The sequence below is a fragment of the Globicephala melas genome, chromosome X (assembly GCF_963455315.2).
Source record: "Globicephala melas chromosome X, mGloMel1.2, whole genome shotgun sequence".
NCBI classification, from domain to species: domain Eukaryota; kingdom Metazoa; phylum Chordata; class Mammalia; order Artiodactyla; family Delphinidae; genus Globicephala; species Globicephala melas.
In genome coordinates this window covers 84,987,761-85,011,332 of record NC_083335.1, presented here as the reverse complement: position 1 = coordinate 85,011,332, position 23,572 = coordinate 84,987,761, and the positions used below count along the sequence as shown (strand labels likewise).

The 23,572-nt window shown below is 48.3% G+C and overlaps 2 protein-coding genes across 6 annotated transcripts; both read left to right on the top strand.

The window, feature by feature from the left end:
* The first annotated feature begins 5,300 nt into the window (after positions 1 to 5,300).
* Positions 5,301 to 15,607, top strand: PORCN (porcupine O-acyltransferase). 4 transcript variants are annotated; one of them, XM_030846691.2, is made up of 15 exons: positions 5,301 to 5,462; positions 6,129 to 6,301; positions 7,534 to 7,726; positions 8,051 to 8,094; positions 8,479 to 8,660; positions 8,742 to 8,872; positions 8,987 to 9,004; positions 10,222 to 10,236; positions 10,334 to 10,459; positions 10,620 to 10,720; positions 11,762 to 11,838; positions 11,932 to 11,995; positions 12,119 to 12,204; positions 13,227 to 13,337; positions 14,390 to 14,512. In XM_030846691.2, the coding sequence occupies exons 2-15, from the start codon at positions 6,166 to 6,168 to the stop codon at positions 14,414 to 14,416; spliced, it is 1,311 nt and encodes a 436-aa protein (XP_030702551.2). In that variant the 5' UTR covers positions 5,301 to 5,462; positions 6,129 to 6,165; the 3' UTR covers positions 14,417 to 14,512. The 4 variants fall into 4 exon arrangements, with proteins under 4 accessions (XP_030702551.2, XP_030702549.1, XP_030702550.1 ...); XM_030846687.3 differs by lacking the exon at positions 14,390 to 14,512 and adding an exon at positions 15,471 to 15,607 and having other exon boundaries at positions 5,304 to 5,462; XM_030846689.2 differs by lacking the exons at positions 8,987 to 9,004; positions 14,390 to 14,512 and adding an exon at positions 15,471 to 15,607 and having other exon boundaries at positions 5,302 to 5,462.
* Positions 15,608 to 16,689: 1,082 nt separating this feature from the next.
* On the top strand, positions 16,690 to 20,987 carry EBP (EBP cholestenol delta-isomerase). 2 transcript variants are annotated; one of them, XM_030846702.3, is made up of 6 exons: positions 16,690 to 16,786; positions 16,920 to 16,996; positions 17,895 to 18,258; positions 19,593 to 19,629; positions 19,755 to 19,885; positions 20,510 to 20,987. In XM_030846702.3, the coding sequence occupies exons 3-6, from the start codon at positions 17,958 to 17,960 to the stop codon at positions 20,731 to 20,733; spliced, it is 693 nt and encodes a 230-aa protein (XP_030702562.1). In that variant the 5' UTR covers positions 16,690 to 16,786; positions 16,920 to 16,996; positions 17,895 to 17,957; the 3' UTR covers positions 20,734 to 20,987. The 2 variants fall into 2 exon arrangements, with proteins under 2 accessions (XP_030702562.1, XP_030702561.1); XM_030846701.3 differs by lacking the exons at positions 16,690 to 16,786; positions 16,920 to 16,996 and adding an exon at positions 17,283 to 17,418.
* The last annotated feature ends 2,585 nt before the right edge of the window (positions 20,988 to 23,572 follow it).

The window sequence follows — 23,572 nt, the reverse complement described above, 5'->3', positions numbered from 1 at the left end:
AAACAGAGAGAAAGCTTCATGACATTGGATTTGGTAATGATTTCTTGGATATGACACCAAAAGCATAGGCAACAAAAGAAAAAAATAGGTAAGACGGCTATCTCAAAATTAAGAACTTCTGTGCATCAAAGGACAAAATCAACAGAGTGAAAAGGCAATCCATGGAATGGGAAAGAATATTTACAAATCATATATCTGATAAGGGGCTAATATCCAGAACATACAAAGAACCCCTACAACTCAACAACAACCATCATTTTCAAATGAGCAAAGGACTTGAATAGACCTTTCTCCAAAGAATATATATAAATGAGGCCAATAACCACATGAAAAGATTATAAACATCACTAATCATTAGGGAAATACAAGTCAAAACCACAGTGAGGGGCTTCCCCGGTGGCGCAGTGGTTAAGAATCCGCCTGCCAAGGCAGGGGACATGGGTTCGAGCCCTGGTCCGGGAAGATCCCACATGCCGCGGAGCGACTAAGCCCGTGAGCCACAGCTACTGAGCCCGTGTGCCACAACTACTGAAGCCCTTGCACCTAGAGCCAGTGCTCTGCAACAAGAGAACCCACCGCAACGAGAAGCCCATGCACTGCAACAAAGAGTAGCCCCCGCTCGCCGCAATTAAAGAAAGCCTGTGTGCAGCAAAGACCCAATGCAGCCAAAACTAATAAACAAATAAATTTATTAAAAAAAAAACACACACAGTGAGATACACCTCATACCCATTAGGGTGACTACTATAAAAATAAATAAATAAATAAAATAAAAAATAACAAGGGCTGGTTAAGATAACCTTGTTGGAACTCTTGTGCACTGTTGGTTGGAATGTAAAATGCTTCAGTCACTGCAGAAAACAATATGGTGGTTCCTCAGAAAACTAAGAATAGAATTACCATATGATACAGCAATTCCATTTCTGGACATATAACCAAAAGAATTGAAAGCAGGCTCTCAGAGAGGCATCTGTACACCTGTGTTCATAGTAGCATTATTCATAATAGCCAAAAGGTGGAAGCAACCCAAGTGTTCACCAATGGATGAATGGATAAACAAAATGTGGCATATACATATAATGGAAAACTATCCAGTCTTAAAAAAGAAGGAGATTCTGACACATGCTACATACAATATGGATGAACCTTGAGGACATTATGCTAAGTGAAATAAGCCAGTCACAAAAGGGCAAATACTGTATGCTTCCATTTACATGGGGTACTTAGAGTAGCCAAATTCATAGAAACAGAAAGTAAAATGCTGGTTGCCAGGGGTTGGGGGACGAGGGGAGGGTATTTGATGTTTAACAGGTATGGAGTTTAAGTTTGGAAAGATGAAAAAAGTTGTGGAGATGGATGGTGGTGTTGATTGCACAACAATGTGAATGTATTTAATGCCACTGAACTGTACACTTAAAAATGGTTAAGACGGACTTCCCTGGTGGTGCAGTGGTTAAGAATCTGCCTGCCAACGCAGGGGACATGGGTTCGAGCCCTGGTCCGGGAAGATCCCACATGCTGAGGAGCAACTAAGCCCGTGCGCCACAACTGCTGAGCCTGTGCTCTAGAGCCACGAGCCACAACTACTGAGCCCACATGCCACAACTACTGAAGCCTGTGCGCCTAGAGCCCATGCTCCACAACAAGAGAAGCCACCGCAATGAGAAGCCCGTGCACCACAACAAACAGTAGCCCCCGCTCGCCACAACTAGAGAAAGCCCGCGCGCAGCAACGAAGACCCAATGCAGCCAAAAATAAATAAATAAATGTATTATTTTTTAAATGGTTAAGATGCTAAACTTTATGTTATGTGTATTTTATCACAGTTTAAAAAATTATGTTCAGTGAAAGAAACAAGACACAAAAGATTTGTGATTGTATGATTTCATTTATATGAAATGTCCAGAATAAGCAAATCCAGAATGAGATTAGTGGTTGCCTAGGGCTGTCAGAGACAGATAGGGATTGAATGCTAACAGTCACAGGGTTTCTTTTTGGGGTGATCGAAATATCCTAAAATTAGATTGTGGTGATTTTTGCACAAGCCTATAAATACACTAACTACCATTGCCTTGTACAACTAACTTGGGTGAATTTTATGGTATGTAAATTATCTCTCAATTAAGCTACTTTTATAACTACATAAAGATAGTAACTGGGACTTCCCTGGTGGCGCAGTGGTTAAGAATCCACCTGCCAATACAGGGGACATGGGTTCGAGCCCTGGTCCAGGAAGATCCCCCATGCCGTGGAGCAACTAAGCCCGTGCGCCACAACTACTGAAGCCCCCGCACCTAGAGCCCGTGCTCCACAACAAGAGAAGCCACACAATGAAGACTAGCCCCCGCTCGCCGCAACTAGAGAAAGCCCACGTGCAGCAACGAAGACCCAATGCAGCCAAAAATAAATTAATTAATAAATTAATTTTAAAATGATAGTAACTGATTTTAACCTGTAAATTATGAGTCCCACACTGATACAAATAAACAAACGAATAAATAAATACATGGGGAAGAAGAGAAAGCTCTTTCTCACAGTAGAATCCCAGCTATACATGTAAAAGAAAATCATCATATGACCACCATCATAGTAGTAATTGCTTCAGGCAAGAATCACCAACGGATGCTAAACTGGTGAGTGGAAGTTTGACGAAAAATAGGAAAGATACATAATCTCAAAGTATGTCCCTACAAGATACTTATTAATTACAAAGGGGAAAGAGTACATTTCGGTGGAGAAACCTGGAAAACACCACCTTAATCGAATGATCAAAGCTAATACCAACAATTTGGAATTAACCAATGCTTTGTGCTTCCGGATACACTGAGGAGAACACAGCGTCACTTCTGTGGAATTCTTGCCCAAAATGCATAATCCAAATCTAATCTTGAGGAAACATCAGATAAACCCAAATTTAAGGACATTCTTCCAAAGCACTGACCTGTGCTCTTCGAAAACATCAAGATCGCGAAAGTTAATGGAAGATGGAGACATTGTTCCAGATTGAAAGAGACCAAAAAGACCTGATAAAGGAATGCAGCTCGTGACCTAGGATTTCCTTTTCCTATAAAAGGACAGTATTGGCACACCCACTAGGATGGCTAGAATCAGATAACAAAGTGTTTGTGAAGATGTGGAGAAATTGGAACCCTCATACTCTGCTGGCAGGAACGTAAGAAAATATCCTTGTTCTTAGAAATTTTATACTGAAGTATTTCATTGAAAGGGCATCACACTTGCAACTACGATCAAATACTTTAGAAAAAATTATAGATAGATAGATAGAGATATACTGAGAGAAAAAGAGAGACAAAATGAGAGAGAGAAAACATTATTCTGAGGCTTGGCAATTTTTTTTTGTCAATCTAATAAGCAAAGAATGGGATCTCTTTGTCTTAATTTTCATCTTTAATTATAGGGAGACCATTTAAAATGTCCTAGAATCTATAACCCAGAATGACTACAAAGGCTATAAAGTCTGACAGATATTTATTGAGTGCCCACTCTCTACTAAGCTCCAGCGGTAAAAATATGAAACATCACACCTAGTAGATATGAAATCATATCTGTTGTTTTAATTTTGCATTTCCCTGATAAAGAGATTGAGTTATCTTTTCATATATTATACGTATTGGCCATTGCAGGTGACTTCTGCCGTGGATTACCTATTCATGTCTACTGTCCATTTTCTAGTGTATTGATTTGTCCTTTTCTTATTGATTTGTAGATGCCCTTTATATGTCCTAGAATCTAGAGACTAGTTCTTTGTCACACACATCAGAAGACTAGATGGAAACAATCAAGTCTGTGAAGCTCAGGGTACACATAGTGAGGATCTTCCAGTTTTAAATGCCAGGTCTTGCAACCAAAGGAAATATTTCTTGCTTGTGCTGTGGGTCATTGTTGACTCGATTTGAGTATGTTTGAAAACTGAGGAAAAAATTAGAATGAAGTCTAAGTCATAAAATGTATGGCCTGTATTCTGCTGTTAAGGAAAGGAATTAATATTTGTGCATCTGGCCTATGTAATTATCCATTACAGTTGACCACTGAACAACTGGGGAGGGTCTCAATCCGTGTATAATTCATAGCCGGCCCTCCATACCCACAGTTCCTCTGCATCCCAGGAATCAACCAAACAAGGACTGTGTAGTACCGTAGTATTTACTATTGAAAAGTATCCACCTATCAGTGGATTGTGCAGTTCAAACCTGCGTTGTTCAAGGGTCAACTGTTAAATATTTTTCATTTGTAATATATGCATATTCATTTATGAGGTAAAACTCCATCTAACTTCATGTTAACATTTTTTTAAAGAGAGGAGACATGCATTTCTCTTCAATTGCCATTGGTATTTCCAAGCAAAGAACTGCTAATCCCACTCTTTTGTTTAACAGAAAGGGACACTGAAGCCCGGGGAGTGGGCATGGCTTGCCCAGCTCCATACAGGCAGGCATTAATCTGATTAGAACCTGTTTTCCTTAGCTCCTCAGGTCAGGGTGGGGTCCAGCTTGACCTTGGCTTCCTTCTCCCTTCCACCTGATAGCTAAGTAAGTATGCAGTCCGTGCCCAATAAATGCTCCTTTGGAAAAAGGCCCTTCATCAGCCTAGGGACAGAGCGGAGTGTCCAGACACTGCAGGGTAGGGTAGGCAGACAGCAAGTGCTGCATAAATCCTCAGAGTTGGTGCAGATAGGGCCCAATACAAACCATCGTTGGGGACGCTGTAAGTGCTTTATAAATGCTCCCAATCGGTGCTCCGTACTAGCCTCCGGAAGGAGTCCCTAGGGGAAAGCACAGGCGCCTAATTCTTGCTCCTAGGTGACAGTCAGTACTGGTGTTTCTGGCCGGTCCCTGGTGCTGGAAAGGGTTGGAAATTCCCACAGCTCCTTCAAAGGATGGGAAAGGAGAGACCTCGGTTTATTCTCCCATCTGTGAAAAGGGGGCACAACAGTGACACGAAGACGTGCGCGGGTGGGCAGTTTCGGGGGCGAGGCTGATGGCTGGGGAAACGGACTTTCTCTCCTCCCTCCCCCATCTTTCCCATCTCGGCTTCCAAGGATTAGGAATTTGGCGTTTGGACAGTTTGTTCTTGGACGGCCAGAAGACCTCCCGACGCGACCCTTCAGGGACTGGCACACCAAGAGGTCGGAAAGGTGCGGGATCCAACGTTCCACGCGCCGACGTCCTCCCGCGCCCGGCTCCTCTCAACCTCCCGCTCCTCCTTCCCTCAATCCTCCCGCTCCCCTCCTCCTCCGTCCCCGCCCCGCTCCTGTCCTCTTATTGGCCGAGCGGGCCGGCCGGGCCTCCCCGGGATTTAAAGGGCCCGCTCTCCGCGCTGCCCTGGGAGCCGCAGCTGGTCCCGGCCTTGCGGCCTGCGGGGGAGGCTGCCCGGAGGAGGCGGCGACGGTGGCGGCGGCTGTACGTCCCCGGCCCCCTGGACCGCAGCTTTCTTACTGCCAGGTAGGTCGCCGGTAGTGCACGTGCGGCTCTCCCGCTCGCATCCTGAGCCGGCCTCCCCTTGCGGGTCTGCAGCGCGTGTGCTAGGGCCCCCTCTCCATCACCTTTCCAACTCTCCCTTCTGCTGTGTCCCTTTCCACCACCTCCACCTCCCTGCAGCCCCCGGGCCTGGGCAGGGCTTTGTTGGCGGCCGGGAGAGGCCGGGTGGGGGTGGGATGGGGCGCGCGGGGGATACAGGACACCCCCCACATCCGTTCAAGGAGAGATGCACACGGCCCCCAAGTGTCACAGGATCTCCCTCTCTGCCCTCCACACTGAGTGACTCTACCTCGGAAACCAGGGAGCCCCCCAATTTGATATACAGGCCTACAATGTACACCATTCAATCACTATCGGACCCGGACTCTTCCCAGCATACAAGAAACACAGGTCCTTCATTCACCGCAGGTCATGGGCTGTGTGTGTGCACCCAGAACACTCCCCCACACACAGCTGGCGGCTCAATCTGATGTACCTGACACTCACACCTTCCCTCAGCCCCCCAGTACCCTGTCTCTACAAGGGTTGGACGGCCCCAAACTGAAATCTGAGTGCTCAAGTCCATCTCTTGAGCATCGTCTGCCCCGTGGACATCCCAACTAAGCTCCTTCTATGTCCCCCCTTTGGCAGGTCTATCCATCAGTCCATCCATCCGTGGGGGTCCACAATGGCCACCTTCAGCCGCCAGGAATTTTTCCAGCAGCTGCTGCAGGGCTGTCTCCTGCCTACTGCCCAGCAGGGCCTTGACCAGATCTGGCTGCTCCTTGCCATCTGCCTCGCCTGCCGCCTCCTGTGGAGGCTTGGTAAGTGCCTGCCACACCATGGGCCACCACGCCAGGCCAAATCACACCTGCCACGTTCATCCGTACCAAGCCCCACTTTATCCTGCCACATCTTGCCAAGCCAAGCCAGGCTCGTACACGTCCAGCCTACCACAGCCCACCAGGCTAAGCGCCATTCTACCACACCACGTCCCACTAACCCAGCCACCCCATGCTACACCACACCAAGCCACATCCTGCCATGCCAAGCCATACCTTTCCGTATCCCTGGGTTCTGGGACTGTTGAAAGCTGAGGTTCTTGAATCTTGGGATCCTGAAATGCCTACATCCCAAGGTTATAAGATTCTGAAATGCTGATGTCACAGGGTTATGGAAAGTACCATGTATCCCAAAGTGCCGTGTTATGGGGTTTGGGGATTCTGACAAGTTGAAATTCTCACATTCCAGGCTTCCAAAATGCTGGCATTCTGGATTTCTGGAATCAAGGCATGATAAAATCTCTGGATTCTAGGATTCTGGAATGTTTCCACAAATCGTGGCAAGCCTATATCCAAACAACGAGATCCCAAGTGCCCGAGATCCCCATGGGATGCTGAGAATTTTGGAAATCTGAGATTCAGAAGTTCTACACTTTCTTTTTTCTTGTTCTTTTATTTTAAATGGATGTTTTATTTTTTCCCCAGGTTTATCACTTTGAAAAGTTTCAAAGTTACTGAAAAGCTAAGTTGAAAGAATAGTACAATGAACACCCATATATGCATCACCTGATTCTCCAACTGTCAACATCTTGCCACATTAGCTTGCTCTATCTACCTATCTATCTACCTACCTATCCATCCGTCCATCTGCCTATCTATCTATCTATCATCTTCCTGAATCACTTGAATAACGTGCTGACACTTCATCCCAAATCCTCTTGCGTGTGTCCCCCAAGAACAAAGACATCTTCCCCCCACAGCCAGAGCCTCAACCATCACCCCTCAGGAAATTTAATCTTGATGCCATAATATTATTCAATATAAGTTATTCAAACTTCCTCCAGGATTCCCAAAGTGACCTTTATAGATGTCTCTTTTCTTTAAACCCAAGCCCTGCCACCTCCCCAGCTCCCCAACACCTGCTTTGGGCCCCCTGCAATCCCACCACGTTCCAACCTCTAAGCCTTTGCCTGAGCTACGTCCTCTGCCCAGGCTGCCCTTCTACCAGCCCTGCTCTAATTCCCTTTCTTGTCCTCTCTTTCTCTCACCCAAAGGGTTGCCATCCTACCTGAAGCATGCAAGCACCGTGGCAGGCGGGTTCTTCAGCCTCTACCACTTCTTCCAGCTGCACATGGTTTGGGTCGTACTGCTCAGCCTCCTGTGCTACCTCGTGCTGTTCCTCTGCCGACATTCCTCCCATCGTGGCGTCTTCCTCTCCGTCACCATCCTCATCTACCTACTCATGGGGTATGGGTGTATGTCCTCATCCCCACGCTGTCCGCAGAAGGGCGGGGGGATCCCCAGGCCGCCCCTCCTGAGGCTGTCCAGGACAGGGAGGACGTGGGGTGTTTCTGGAGGGGATGGAAATCTGGGAGACTTGTTCTTTCCGAAGGCTACACAGAACAGGCTGGACTTGAGCTCCCCCTGGAGGAGGGAGCCCTGGAGAACTATTCCTCCATGAGGTTGTGCAGGGCAGGGAAGGGTATACCCTCTCTGCACCTTGGTTTCCCCCCTTTGTGGTATCTGAGGCCAGAGGAGTCACAGGGCCAAGACCACCACCTTTTTCCTCAGTGAGATGCACATGGTGGACACCGTGACATGGCACAAGATGAGAGGTAGGCAGCCCTGGCCCTCTCCCCTGCCCCAGCCCTCCAGCACCACTCCACATCTCCTAACTCCCCCCACCCTGTCTTTCCTTCCCCGCTTTTCTCCCTCATCTGCCTAGCCCACTGGACACGCAGCCCTTAGATTCCCCTTACATCTGTGTTTCTCTCTACCGTGTCTCTTCCCCATCTGTCTGTCCCATCTCATGTCCATGCCTGACTCTCTTGAGTCAAGACATCTGCCAGTCCTGGGCCTACCTGCTCAGCTGCCTGTCTGGCCCCATGCCCACCTCTCCACACTTGCTCTTCTTTCTTACCACCTCTCACCTGGTGTTCCCCGTACCCCATGATGACCTGCTCTCTGCTCATCCACTTGACCATGGGCACCACACCTAGGGGCCCAGATGATTGTGGCCATGAAGGCGGTGTCTCTGGGCTTCGACCTGGACCGGGGTGAGGTGGGTGCAGTGCCCTCGCCCGTGGAGTTCATGGGCTACCTCTACTTCGTGGGCACCATCGTCTTTGGGCCCTGGATATCCTTCCACAGCTACCTACAGGCCGTCCAAGGCCGCCCGCTGGTGAGGTCCTGGGTGGACAGGTGGGCAGGGACCATGGGAAGCCACCATGGGGCAGTGTTCATGGAGCCTTGATCCCCACAGAGCCGCCGATGGCTGCAGAAGGTGGCCCGGAGTCTGGCGCTGGCCCTGCTGTGCCTTGTGCTGTCCACCTGTGTGGGCCCCTACCTCTTCCCGTACTTCATCCCCCTTGATGGTGACCGCCTCCTTCGCAAGTGAGCACAGCTTTCGAGGCCTCTGCCCAGCAGTGAGGGGGTTGGGGAGGGACCTGGGGTCTCCCCAGCTCTGAGTTGTCTCTTAATGCTTCTGTCTGTCTTCTGTTACTACAGCAAGAAACGCAAAGCCAGGTAAATGAGGGCAGGTGCTGAGGGCGAGTGGGGCTGAATGGGGGTGGGTGCACAGTCTGTGACTGATTGGTTCTGTGAGTCTGAGACTGTCTGACCATCCACCCGGTGACTAGACAGAGACTGAGTGTCTGTGGCTGTGGTTTGACCAAGATTGGCGCTATGACTCCGTGTACAATGGATACTCCGTCACATACTGTGCCTGGCTGTCCGTCTGTTCTGCTATTTCACCATCAGAAGCAAGTTATGTGACTGCAGTGCCACAAGTATGTGTTGGTTGGTGACACTGACCTGTCTGTGACTCTAGCTAGGGGTTTGTATAGGTTGTTTACCTATCAGCCAGGGACTCCTGTGTGGGACTGGAGTTCTGGCTGTCTGGCTGGGCGGTTGTCCATGATGGGAGTATGTGGCTGTCACTGGATAGGATAAATCTGGCTTGTCTGTAACCCTGGCTGGGAATGGGTCTGACTGTCGCGTGTCGTGCGCATGTCTGTGATGGATTCTGCCTGTGGGTCTGCCTTCTCTGGCTCCTTGGTATTGTCTAGCTGAGGGGCAGAACCGACCTTCCACCCCGGGTGTGACTAGGATTTCATCCAGCTATTTGACTGTATGACCTTCCCCCCTACTCACTGGCCGCTGATTGTGTCTGATGCTGAATGAGGCTCTGAAGGGTGGAATGACTTGCCCAGTGTCACCCAACTAAGCAGCCAGGCACTAATCCCAGGCCTGAATCCAGAACCTATGCTTTTTCCAGTGTAAGACGCTGCTTGTCTTTGACCGTGTCTGACTGTACAACTGACAGGATGACTATCTGAGTACAGAATTGTGTGTGCATGCGTAACAGGGTGCTTGATGGTCTCTGTGCCTAACTAAAGGACTTCCGGGTATCTTATGGTCACCGAATCAGGTCAGAGAGCTTGGAGTCTGATAGTATGTGTGTCTGGCCATGTGGCTATGAGGTCAGCCTCTAACAGTCCCTGGGTCTGGATGTCTGGCCACGTGAAGCTGCGGGACCGTGTCATATTATAGGGCAGCTCACACATCCATTTGAGCTGCCTGAAACTAACTGATGGTGTACGGATGGATAGATGTGTGGGACTATCACAGCGCACCTCTTTTGCCGCCATATTTGTCTGTCTTGTTGATGAACAACTCAGGCCAGCCTCCAGGGCCTCTCTGACTCTCTTTCCTTTCTTCTCTGCTGCCTTCCTGACCCCTAGGGGCACCATGGTAAGGTGAGTCTACAGAGGGGCCAGGGATGCTGGCACATGGTGGGGTGTCACGCTGGGGCCTGGGCGTGATGCCTCTCTCTCCCTGGCTCCTTTCCCGCAGGTGGCTGCGAGCCTATGAGAGTGCTGTCTCCTTCCACTTCAGCAACTATTTTGTGGGCTTTCTGTCCGAGGCCACGGCCACGTTGGCAGGGGCTGGCTTCACCGAGGAGAAGGATCACCTGGAATGGTGGGGAGGGCTGGGGAGCCCCATCTCCCACAGGGTGCTGCCTAGAGGAGCTGCAGGGAGGAGGGGGGTGTTCCTGGGGGAGGGAACAGCCAAGAACAAAAGTGTGGCCATCAGGTGGGTTGAAATCCCAAATGAGTTTGCGTGTCTCTTTTGCCCATAGGGACCTGACGGTCTCTAAGCCACTGAACGTGGAGCTGCCCCGGTCCATGGTGGAAGTTGTCACAAGCTGGAACCTGCCCATGTCTTATTGGCTAAATAACTGTGAGTCACCACTCCAAGAGAGTTGGCAGTCCTCAACCCACACCCCTTTCACACATTCATACAACAAGCTGAAGATAGTAGGGACCAAAAAATCTCCCAAATTCCTGCCCTTGTGGAGTTGACATTTTTGTGGGGGTAGCAGTATAATAAAAAGAAAATACACAATAGTTCAGGTAGTGATAAGTGCTATGGTAAAAAATAAAGAAAGCAGGTAAAGATGACCTGGGAGTCTTAGGAGTGTGTGAGTAGGGGTGGATGCAATTTTAAATACATCATCCAGAGCAAGTCTCACTGAGGAGCTAACGTTTGAGCAAAGACCTGAAGGAGGTGAGAGAGCAATCAATGCAAACATGTAGGGGAGGAATTTAACACATGGAAGGAACAGCAAGTGCAAAGGCCCTGAGGCAGGAGCATACCTGGCACATTTGAAAAACAGTGAGGAGACCAGTGTGGTGGGATCAGAGTGAGCGAGGGGACCAGTGGCAGGAGGTGAGTTCGGAGAGGTGACAGGGCCTGGTTCTGTAGGGCCTCTCTGGCCACGGGGAGGACTTTGGCTTTTTCTCTGAGAGAGATCTCAGAGCAGGGTTCTGAGCAGAGGAGGGCCATGGGCTGACTTAGGTTGTACCAGGACCCTCTGGCTACTGTGAGGACAGACAGGGAGTCGGGGAGGGCAGAGTGGAAATGGGGAGGAGAGGTCAGATTCTGGATAAACTCTGAAGATAGAACTGACAGGATTTGCTGAGTTTGGTTATGGGCGTTGGGGGTGGGGGGCAGATCAAGGGTGATAGTGAGGCTTTTGTCCTGAGGAACTGGAAGGGTGTAGGTGACACTGGCTGCACTTGGGAAAGACTATAGGAGGAGCAGGTTGGGAGGGAAGATCAGGAGCTAACTTTTAGACAATGTGAAGTTGGAGGCCATTATAAAGAGACTTCATCCTGGGGGCCCCAAGAGGTTGTGGGTATCCTCACCCTGCCCTATGGCCCTCCAGGAAGGGCAGGGGGGAATCTCAGGAGACACTTGCCCCACATCTCCCCCTTGCAGATGTTTTCAAGAATGCTCTCCGCCTGGGGACCTTCTCAGCTGTGCTGGTCACCTATGCAGCCAGCGCCCTCCTGCACGTGAGCAGGGCGGAGCGGGACCAGGGTGGTAGCTGGATGGGGGTGGTAGGGCCTCTTCCTCACTCACCTCATTGCCCCCCACCCCCACCCCAGGGCTTCAGCTTCCACCTGGCTGCGGTGCTGCTGTCCCTGGCGTTTATCACTTATGTGGAGCACGGTGAGGGCGGAACCCAGCCCAGTAGATGGGATGGAAGGTTGGTGGCGGGCTGGAACCACTGTCCCCTGAGGCTAACCTGACGCCCTTACCTCTGCCCCCCCCCCCACCCCGCATCTGCCCTAGTCCTCCGAAAGCGCCTGGCTCGGATCCTCAGTGCCTGCATCTTGTCGAAACGGTGCCCAGCAGACTGTTCACACCAGCATCGCTTGGTGAGGGTTCAGCCTAGGCAGCGTTTTGTCCAACTCTCCCCCTCAAAAATTACTTCTGTCTCCATCTTATATCTGTCTCAGGGTGCCCAGCTTCCTCTTCCAGTGCCCGATCCACCCCCATAACCTCATCTCTATTCACTGGCATCCATTTATCTAACGAACATTTATCAAGCAACTGCTATATACCCACCTAGCGTTTATTTTCCCCAGTGAACATCTGTTGAGCACCTGCTGGTATCAGGCATTGTTCAAGGTGCTGGAGACACAGTGGTGAACAAAACAGACCAAAGTCCCAGCCCTCTGGGACAAACATTTTAACAGGGAAGACAGTAAATAAAAAATAAGTAAAGTATAATAGTTTGTTAGACTGTGATTAGTGCCAAGGAGAAAATACATAAGAGAAAGAGAAAGGGAAGTATCAGGGGCTGAGTGGTTTCAAGTTTAAATGGGGAGGTGACTTTTGAGTTCTTTAACTGAAGGAGGTGAGGGAGGGAAGCATTCCAGGCAAAGTCAACAACAGTGTAAAGGCCCTGAGATGGGAGAGGGCCTGGAATATTTGAGGAACAGCGAGGAGGCCGGTATGGCTTGAGCAGAGTGAGTGAGACAGGGAGAGGTGGGCCCTGTAGGTCACAGTGGGGATTTGCTTTCGTTTGAGTCTTTTTTTTTCTCATTCTTTTTGCAACAAGAAGTATGGAGAATTTCAGATTTTCCTCCCACCCGACAACCAATGTTTATCACCATAAACCCCCAACTCAAAGCCCTACCCACCATTTTTCCTCCTCTGCCTGAATACTCACATCTCCCCCAACCTGGACGCTCTCATGCTAACAGTACCCTCATCCTTGGATACCCCTTGAGCTCCCATAGGAGGATCAGAACCATCTCTTTCCTACCCTGGGGGTGGGTGCCCTGGACATCCTCATTCCTGTGCCTTGTGCATTTCCCTGTGTGCCCCTGCCCAAGTGGGGCTGGGGGATGGTGATTAGGTCCAGCTGCCAAGCATATCCATCTGTCCCCCACAGGGCCTGGGGGTGCGAGCCTTAAACCTGCTCTTTGGGGCCCTGGCCATCTTCCACCTGGCCTACCTGGGCTCCCTGTTCGATGTTGATGTGGACGACACCACAGAGGAGCAGGTGAGGTGGGGCCCTGGGCTCAGGGTTACCCAGGGATATGCTACCTATTCATGGGAACCATGAGGACAAAGGTGGGGAGGCCAAGGCATGGGAACCTTGTGTCATCTGTCTCCAGCTTGTGTAGCCACTGCTCTACCGTCCTTCTGTCCCCTTGTCCCTCTGGTTGATTCATACTGTTGGGTCTTTTACTTGGGTGAAGTGTGCAAAATACATTTATTTTACTTATAAAATTTATTTTCTAGAGATGGAGTGCAAAATCCAGGTTTTACTTTTTTAAAAGTTAATTATTTCATCATATTTTTATTTAGGTAGAATTCACAAGATTTCTTTATTTGTTTAAAAAAATAGTTTTACTTACATTGATTGTGCAAATCCTGGATTCTACTTAAAAAGTGTATGTTGGGATTCCCTGGTGGTGCAGTGATTGAGAGTCCACCTGCCGATGCAGGGGACACAGGTTCGTGCCCCGGTCCGGGAAGATCCCACATGCCGCGGAGCGGCTGGGCCCATGAGCCATGGCTGCTGAGCCTGCGCGTCCGGAGCCTGTGCTCCGCAACAGGAGAGGCCACAACAGTGAGAGGCCCGCGTACCGCAAAAAAAAAAAAAAAAAATAGTGTATATTAAAATGTATATACTAGTTTTATGCAGGTGGAGTGTGCACGTTCCAGGTTTTACTCCTTTTTAAATGAAAAACAATTTCAAAATAATGTTTATTCATATGGCACTAGCAGGATCCCGGTTTAGCTTCTCTTTCAGCTCATTTTTTTTCTTTTTTTTTTGGCCATTCCAGGCGGCTTTCGGGATCTTAGTTCCCCGACCAGGGATTGAACCCTGGCCCCCGCAGTGAAAGCGCCGAGTCCTAACCACTGGACGGCCAGGGAATACCCTGCATTAACTATTTTTAAAGTTTTAATAAAAATAAAACAAAAATTTTATTTAAAAAGAAGCAAAACCCAGATTTTGCACATTCAACCTGAATAAAAAATTAAAAATTGTTTTTAATGACAAAATATAAAATAATATAAAGTTTTATTTTCAATTAAAAATTTAAGGAAATTCCCTGGCTGTCCAGTGGTTAGGACTCAGCGCTTTCACTGCGGGGGCCAGGGTTCAATCCCTAGTCGGGGAACTAAGATCCCTCAAGCCACGAGGCATGACCAAAAAAAAAAAAAAAAAAAAGTTAATGCATATCACGTGGTTGAAAAACCAAACAGTATTCAAGATATTCAGGGGAGAGTCTTATTCCTGCCGTCTTACCCCCACCCTCTTACAGGTAACCACTTTTATTCATTTTATTAAACTATCCTTCTAAAATTGAAGCATAATAAGCAGATATAAAAATATATTTTAATTCCCTCCCCCCTGCTTTTTACCCTAAAGGTAACACATGAATGACACTGTGCTGCATGTTGCTTTTTTCACATAATTCCTGAAAACCTTCCACATGAAGACATAGAGTGTCCTCGTTCATTTTTTCCATTGTGACACAATGTAGTTTGTCCCTTATTGGTGGACACCCAGGTGATTCCCACTCTTTTCCTATGGTAAGTGGTGCTGCAGCAAGTAATACCCTCACATCCATGTGGATTCACATAGGTGCAGACAGAGCTGTAGGATCTAGTCTTGACAGCAATGGAGAAGTTACCTTTTTGCCCTCCCACCAGCAGTATGTGATCGTGCTTGACACCCCGACAACAGAGTGCCTCTCAGACCTCATGGATATGTTTGCCAGTTTGAGTGGAGGAAGATGATGAGTGAGGCTGAGTATTTTTTCGTATATTTAAGAGCCATTTGGGTTTTTTTTTCCTTTACTGAAAATGGCCTACTCACCTCCTTTGCTAATTTTTGTCTTTTTAAAAAGTGAATTTCTAGGAGCTCTTTATATATACGGGAGAGTACAGGTCAGAGAGTGGGATTGCCTTGTCTTGTTTTTTAAATTTTTGAAAGAGAAGAAAATACAAAAGAAAAAAACTAAATATGCCTACCTTTCATATGTACCCAATCTCTTCTCTGGGGCCTCACTCAGGGCTGCAGTGGAGTCACAGAAACGTCCTTGAGCAAAGGGTAGGTTTTCCTGAGACCTTCTTTGTTCTTGCTGAGTGGGACCGACCATCACCGCTTTCTCTCCCACAGGGCTACGGCATGGCATACACTGTCCACAAATGGTCAGAGCTCAGCTGGGCCAGTCACTGGGTCACTTTTGGATGCTGGATCTTCTACCGTCTCATAGGCTGAGGCACATCTGTGGACCCTCACAACTCTCTCAAGACCCCTCCTCAGGGTGCCAGCTCTGATGGGGGATGAGGGAAGGCCCTCTCTCTAATTCTTGACCCTCTCTCCATCCTTGACCCCCCAACACCCATACACACACACACACACACACACACACACACACACACACACACAACCATTTCCATGCCTGTCAATCCCCACCCCACCACAAGGAGGGAAGGGAGTGGTCCCTGCTGGGGCCTAGGGGCGGGGGATGCTTGGGGAAGCAGAGAGGGGGAGATCCAGGGCCTCCCCGCCTTCCTTGACCCTTTTTATATACAGTTTGTTATTATCAAATAAAAGTAGGAAGTATACAAAAGGCTCGCTCTTCACTGCTCAGTGGGGAATAGAAGTGAGTGAGGAAGGGGGCACAGCATGGATAAAGGTTTGGAAGCTAGAAACCGTGAAGAGGGAGGTTGTGATTGGTTCATGGTTTATTATCATTCATGATTGGATGATGAGCCTGAGGATAGCACTGCTTGATTTGAGTGGGGCCAGGACAGATTGGATGCTTGGATGTAGGGGAGGCCTGATACTAATTGGCTAGAAAAACTGAGGGATCCCCATTCGGTTTGGTTGCCCTGACTGGGACAGAGGAGGGAAAGACTGATGAAGAGTTGATGCTTATTGGTCCTTAGGACTGAGGGCTGTGGGTTCTAATTGGATAGGAGGCCTGGGTTGGATCTGGATACTGACTTAGTCTGGGCGCCCACTGGGTTAGAGTTATGGAGTCCTGATTGGTTCTTTAGAGTTGGCAGGGGGAGATTGAGGGTCTCCATGCCAATTGGCCAACAAGGCTGAAGGGCCTGGGTTTTGATTGGTTCTTCTGACTTGAAGTCAGGAGAGGTGAAGATGGCCTGAGGGAGAGGCAGAGGCAGCGTGTAGTATTGATCTGCCTGTTGTATTAAGTTTCCTTGCCCATTCGGGGTTTAGGATTGAAGGTTGGTCTAGGAAAAGATTTCGTTGCTCTGCCTTTGAAAATGAGGGCAAAGGTGAGAGGACACAACGCAATGCTGATGCAACAGCACAGAAACACCCGATTTCCGATGTGATTTATAAGGGGATAGGAAACTGAAGCCGCGACTCGCTGCAGGTTGGCTTCCGCCGAAAACGCCCACCAACCTTGGCCCTCCCAGCCTCTTCCACGCCTGACTGGGTCTCAACCAACAGCGAAAATGGTACCAACGCGTGAGGGCGGGGTCGGCGGCACAGAGAATTACTATTGGTTGGGAGCGGCAGTGGCCTCCTTCCCAGCCCCTCCATTGGCCAGTTCCGTAAGGCGGAACCTGTGAGGGGTTGGGTTTGAACTAGGGATATTTCGGAGCCAGCGAGCGATCCTAGAGAGACCCCGGAGCCGGTGGGAGAGGCCGCTGCAGCCGCGCTGCTGGGTGAGTTCCCTCCGCCTGGCCTGCCACTCCATCCCTTAGTTCTCAATTGCAAAACGGCCAGCCCTCGGCGCGCCTGCGCAAGACCCTACCCTTTCCCCCCCACCCCGCGCCGTCCCACCCCCCCCCGCCACCCCCACGCGCCTGCGCAGGACCCCCGGCTACCGCGCGGTCGTCCGGACGACAGAAGATCCGCCTTCTCATTGGGCAGCTGAACTAGCGGGTTCTAGTTCTGATTGGTGGTCTCTGTATTTGACCCTCCTTTTTCTCTTTAGCGCCCCGCGCAAGGCTCCTCTTTGTTGCAGGTTAGCCGCAGGCTGCGCAATTTCGGGAGGAGTCGGGCGATCCCACACACTGAACCTGAGGGTCGTCGTTCTGATTAGTCTTCTCTCTTCTGTCCTGCAGTTTCCAGGACTACGGGGAGGGTAATAGCTTTCCGTTGCATGATGCAAGACAGTGACCCCTGCAAATGGGACCTTACCTGGTCGTTGTGTCTCCCCCAGCCGACTGTGACCCCTGAGGGCGGGGATCAGGTGGCTCCCCCACCAAAGCGTGACCAATGAGGGCTGGGACCTAGTATGATTCTTGTGTCTGCCCACCAGACTGTGACCAATGAGGTCAGAGACTGAGCCTGGTTCCTATCTTCCCCAGCAAACTGACCAATGAGGGCTGGGACCTGTTCTAGTTCCTGTATCTACCGCATCCTATGGCTCCCGGAGGGCTGGAACAAGCTTTCAGTCTTTCTGTGGCCTTATAGTCATGTTTTTTAAAACAGTAAATAATTAGATTATTTTAATCATGTCTGTATTAATTGGTTAATTGAGTCCATTTACATTTCTTGTCATAATAAACTATTTGGATTTGATTTTATGATCTCATTCTGTGCTCTCTATTTGTTCAGGTTTTTCCTTTCCTTTTATTCTCCTTTCTACATATCCACACACCTCCATCAGCCTACAAAGACATGACCACCAATGCCAGCCCCGTGCACCCATACTGGCCTCGGCACCTGAGGCTGGACAACTTTGTGCCTAATGACTGCCCCACCTGGCATCTCCTGGCTGGCCTCTTCTCCATCTCTGGGGTCTTAGTTGTGACCACATGGCTGTTGTCAGGTCATGCTGCGGTCATCCCACTGGGGACTTGGCGGAGACTGTCCCTGTGCTGGTTTGCAGTGTGTGGGTTCATTCACTTGGTGATTGAGGGCTGGTTCAGCCTCTACCACGAGGACCTTCTCGGAGACCAAGCCATCTTGTCTCAACTCTGTGAGTCCTGAGTTCTTCAGTGTGCTGTGGAAGGGAATTTCCTGGGCAGGGATTGGCTTAGATGTTTACCCACCCACCAACTCTTTTCCATTCATTTTAAATAAAATTTTTAAATTTATTTAACTTTTTGTTGCATATATATTCACATGGATCCAAAACTAAACAATTTAAAGAGGTATGCGGTGAAAATCTGCGTTCTATCCACCAAGTTTCCCCAAATAATTGCATATGTTTCTTTTCAGGGTTTTACACATAAATTAACACACATAAGCCTCAGTTTGCTCAATTATAAAAGAGGGATAATAAGTCATATCCAAATATATGTAAGACACTTAGAACAGTGTTTGGCAGATAGTAGATGCCATATTACTTATTATCATCATCATCATCATTTTTATTTTTTCTTTTGTGTAAATGGTAACATGCTATATACACTTCTGAACTTTGCTTTTTTTAAATGAGGACACTTACAGAACTATTTGACTTTTCCAGTACTGATAGCATTTTCCACCAATATTTTGCTGTTACAAACAATACTCCTTTTTGGCCTCAAGAATAAATCTGGTAGAACATTCTTCTGCAAGTCTCCGTGTGGAGATCTGCTTTCATTTCTCTAGGGTAAATATGGAGGAGTGGAATGGCTGGGTCACATGGTAGATGTGTGTTTACCTTTATGAAAAACTGCCAAACTTTTCAAGAATGGCTGCACCAAAAAAATTTTAAAAATGGCTGCGCCATTTTATATTCCCACCGGCAGTATATGAGAGTTCTAGTTTCCCACATCCTCACTGACACTTGGTATGGTCAGGTGTTTCTTAAATTTTAGTCCTTCCAGTGGATGTGAGTGATATCTCATTATGGTTTTAATTGGCTTTCCCTTAATGACTAACAAAAGTTTGAGTAGCTTTCATGTGTTTACTGACCATTTGGAAATCCTCTTTTGTGAAAAGCCTATTCCAGTCTCCTATTTTTACATTGGGTGATCTGTCTTTTTCTTGATTCTCTTCTCACTCTTTCATTTACTCATCTGTTCACCTTCTCTCTCTCTCTCTCTCTCTCTCTCTCTCGCTGTCACTCACTCATTGGCTACGTCCCTCACTCCATCATTTACACCTGCCTCATTTTACTCCACAAACATTTATTGAATACCAGACAATCACAGCAACACTTATTGTTCTGTGCCAGGTTTGCACACATTATCTTGTATACATATATTAACCCTAGAGTCCAAACAACTACCCCATTTCACAGATGAGGAAACTGAGGCATGGGGAAGTTAGTCTGAGTTCCTTTTCCTGATGATATTCTTCATGTATGTCTCTCGTCTTCTTCAGGGAAAGAGTATGCCAAGGGAGACAGCCGATACATCCTGTAAGTGTTTGCCTCTGTCAAGGGAGACCTGTGTTTTGGAGGGGTGGTGAGTCAGGGACCACTAATGGGGTGCCTTGTGGGGAGAGCACAGTGATGCCAGTGCCCCCCAATCCTTTCTCTTGCAGGAATGATAGCTTCATGATATGCATGGAGACCATCACAGCTTGCTTGTGGGGACCACTCAGCCTATGGGTGGTGATCGCCTTTCTCCGCCAGCAGCCCCTCCGCTTTGTCCTACAGCTTGTGGTCTCTGTGGGTGAGGAGAGGGCCCACACTGGGTGCTTGAGGGCTTGATGGGGGATCCACAGACGTGGGGGCATCCCTGCAGGTGGGACCTCTCAATGTGCCCATCCAGGGCTGAGTCAGACTGAATGACAAACTCCCTGAGGTTCTGGAACAGCCATGCCCCTCTTGGCCTGCATTCTCAAGCGAGGAGGGTTCATTTCTCCTCCCACTCCATCACAAAGTCTCCCATGAAGGTTACGGTTACATGAGGTGACCCATGATGGTGGGAGGCCCCCGGATCCTCCAGGAGCAAGATTCTGAGTTTCCTTCATCTGAGATTCAGTCCTCTTACGTTCTTACTTTGTTAACTTTCTGGAAATGTGAGTTCTCTCTAGTCCTGGAATCCTGAGATGTCTTGAATGAAAGGATTTTGAGCTTCCTTAAACTCTAGAGATACGAACTCTCCTGAGTTCAGAAAGTCTCAGCTTCTGATTTCTGGAAATCTCACTTCTGTTTTCTGAAATCCTCAGCCATATGATTGCAGAACACTTAGGTCTCTGAATTTGGGAATCCTGAGCTCTGATGACTTGGAAAATGGCTTGGAATTGTTCCCCCTCCTTACAGGCTTTCCTTCTTCCCCTTCTATCTCCCACAGGTCAGATATATGGGGATGTGCTATATTTCCTGACAGAGCACCGTGAGGGATTCCAGCATGGGGAGCTGGGCCACCCTCTCTACTTCTGGTTTTACTTTGTCTTCTTGAACGCCCTGTGGCTGGTGCTGCCCGGAATCCTCGTGCTTGATTCTATAAAGCAACTTGCTTGTGCTCAGAGCATGCTGGACACCAAAGCCACAAAAGCCAAGAGCAAGCAGAACTAATGAGTGATGAACTGGGCTTGAACACTGGCTATTGAGGAACTCTCCACCTGCCAGAAGATTCCAATCCTTGCTCTCACAGGTTGGAAGGACAAATCAAATTGATCTGTCAAACTCAGGCTGATGGGTGAACAGGGGGAAGAAAGGAGCTGTGTGGAGCTACTGTCAGGAGCTGTTGGGACAAAGGTACAAGAGAACCTTGGAAGTCTGTGATGGGGACAATTTTTTAAAATCAGGAAATAAAGATCTTGACCCTATGCTGAGAGATCTTTAATGACTAACCCCAGAGATGCCCCATGACTGACCCCATAGACCCCTCCAGCACTCATTCCACAGACCATCATTCTCTCAGCCATAGACTGCCATCATCATCATGTAGACCTCGAATCTATGACCTCACAAATCCCCATCACTGACCCCACAGATTCCTCTGATGGCTGATTAGATCCATGAATCACACCTGTCAGCTCTTTTAAGGCGTGATCATCCACCCACGCCCTTGGCGTTCTCTCCAGAACACACCTCTCTTTTTACAATATGGATAGGCTGAGAATTTTCCAAATCCAAGTTCTTCAGTTTACTCAACCTCTTGTCTCCTGATCAGGTACCCCACAACTATCCCATCACTAACTCCACAGGCCCCTCATTACTCCAAAGACCCCCATCACTACCCTAACCTTCCCATCACTCACACCAGAGACCCCACAAAACTCACTCCACCACCCTCCCATCACTCACACCACATACTCCATCATTAACAACTAAGATACCCATCACTCTCCCCACAGCCTTTCATTTGCTCCAGAGACAGACCATCATTCACCTCACAGACCTCTGTCACTCACACCACAGACCCCATCACTCGCCCCAACAGACCTCCCATCACGTACAACTCCAAGACTCACCTCATAGACTCCCTATCATGTGTCACACAAACCCTCTCACTCTCCCCACAAACCCCCTATCATTTACCCCATAGGCCTCATCACTCACCATACAGATCCCCTATCACCACCCTATAAACTCCCCATAACTCACCCTGCAGAATCCATCACTTACCTTACATACCCCATCACTCACCCTATAGATCCCCAATTACCCCACAGATCTTCCATCACTTACCCCATATCCTATCACTCAACCCCACAGACCACCTGTCATGTACCCACAGATACTCTTCACCCTACAGACCCCCATCACTCATCCTGCACTCTCTGTCATTAACCTCATAGACCTTCAGTCATAAAACAAATGGGTACTTGAGGAATTTTGAGGAGATGACAAAGAATGAATAATAAAACTGCAGATACCTGGAAACTGGCTCCAGGTAACCTGTGCAGAGCAGGACTTCATTTTAAATCCTGGTTCCGCTCAAGCCTACAGTGTAGCTTTTGACAAATGCCTCACTGTTAAGGCCGTGCTTCACTTTCTCACCTCAGCTCCATCACTTACCTCATGGTTTACTTAAGGCATGCTGGCCTCTGTGTTCTTCCTCAGACACACCAGGCACAGGCCCACCTTCCGTCCATTGCACTGTCTGCTCTCTGTGCCATTTACTATCGCTTTGGTCTAGAGCATGTTTTCCCCTTTCATTCAGTGCTTTCATCTGTAAAATGCTTATAATAATAGTACCTATCTCATAGGGTTTTTATGCAGATTAAAGGAATTAATATATTTAGACTATCTGGCATACACTTTGTTGAATGGAACAATGAACAAATGAAAGAGAAAGTTCTCCCCAGCACTATGGCAAGGACCTCCTTTTTGAATTCCGTGCTTCCAGTATCTTTCCTTCCAGGGCTCTCTCCACAACCAAGACAGGGACATCTGATCACATCATACCCCCATCTAAAACCTGTGCTCCAGGGCCTGCAGGTTAAAACTCCAAGCTCTAGGCTAATGTTTTGCTCATTCCACCCTATGGTAATTTTAATGAGAAACAGACTTTCAAACTCCCTGTTTCCATCAGAAAATCCAGCAGTGCCACAGAAGTGTTTTAGAATTGCAGACTTCTCTAAAAAGGTAACGTTAACGGTAGCATCCATACAATACTGCAGCAACAGCTGGAGTCCAGGTAACTTACAGGACTCCTTTGTGAGAAATTACATTTGTAAGGGCAGCCTGTATTTTGTCCAAACCATATAGATGTTATACAGTAAAGTGAGGAGAATGCCTTTTTGCATTTTGTGGTACATAAAGTTTCTCAAAGGAGTCTAAGCTATGTCCAGTATTCAGCTGATATTTGGTGGACACACCATTTAATAACAGGATCGATCTCAACGTGTTGTAAGGATTCAATAAAAACAAAGGCAAACTTTAAAAAGCTAGGACCTCCAGAGAGCATACAAATGGCTTTTTTGGGTAAATTACTTATTGAAGTATAACATGCGGGCAGAAACTGCAAAAATCATAAATGTACAGCTCCATGAATTTTCACAACGTGTAAACTATTTTTTAAAAGATTCTGGAAAAAGGATTATTCTTCCGTTCAGCGGATTCATTTGAAGTGAAGATCACAGGCGTTTGAAATAGATGACATCATCTCTAAGCAGAGACGCGAGGCGACTTGGGGCGGGATGTGGAGGCTTGACGTCGTCGCGCAGCAGCTTCCTTTCCCCGCCCACTTTTCTCGCCTGAATAGGTCGTCACTTTAACACGCACCTAGGTGAACCCGGAAGCAAACTGCCCAAACAACCAAACCAAGAACAAGGGCGGGGCGGGCCCTCAATAAGCGCCTGCACACTGGCTAAAGTGAGGCAAAATGCCCGGCTTTGGGGGGCGGGGCTCCTGGCAACAGCACATTGTGCGCGTGCGCAGAGGCGACCTCCACCCTGTGCCAGGT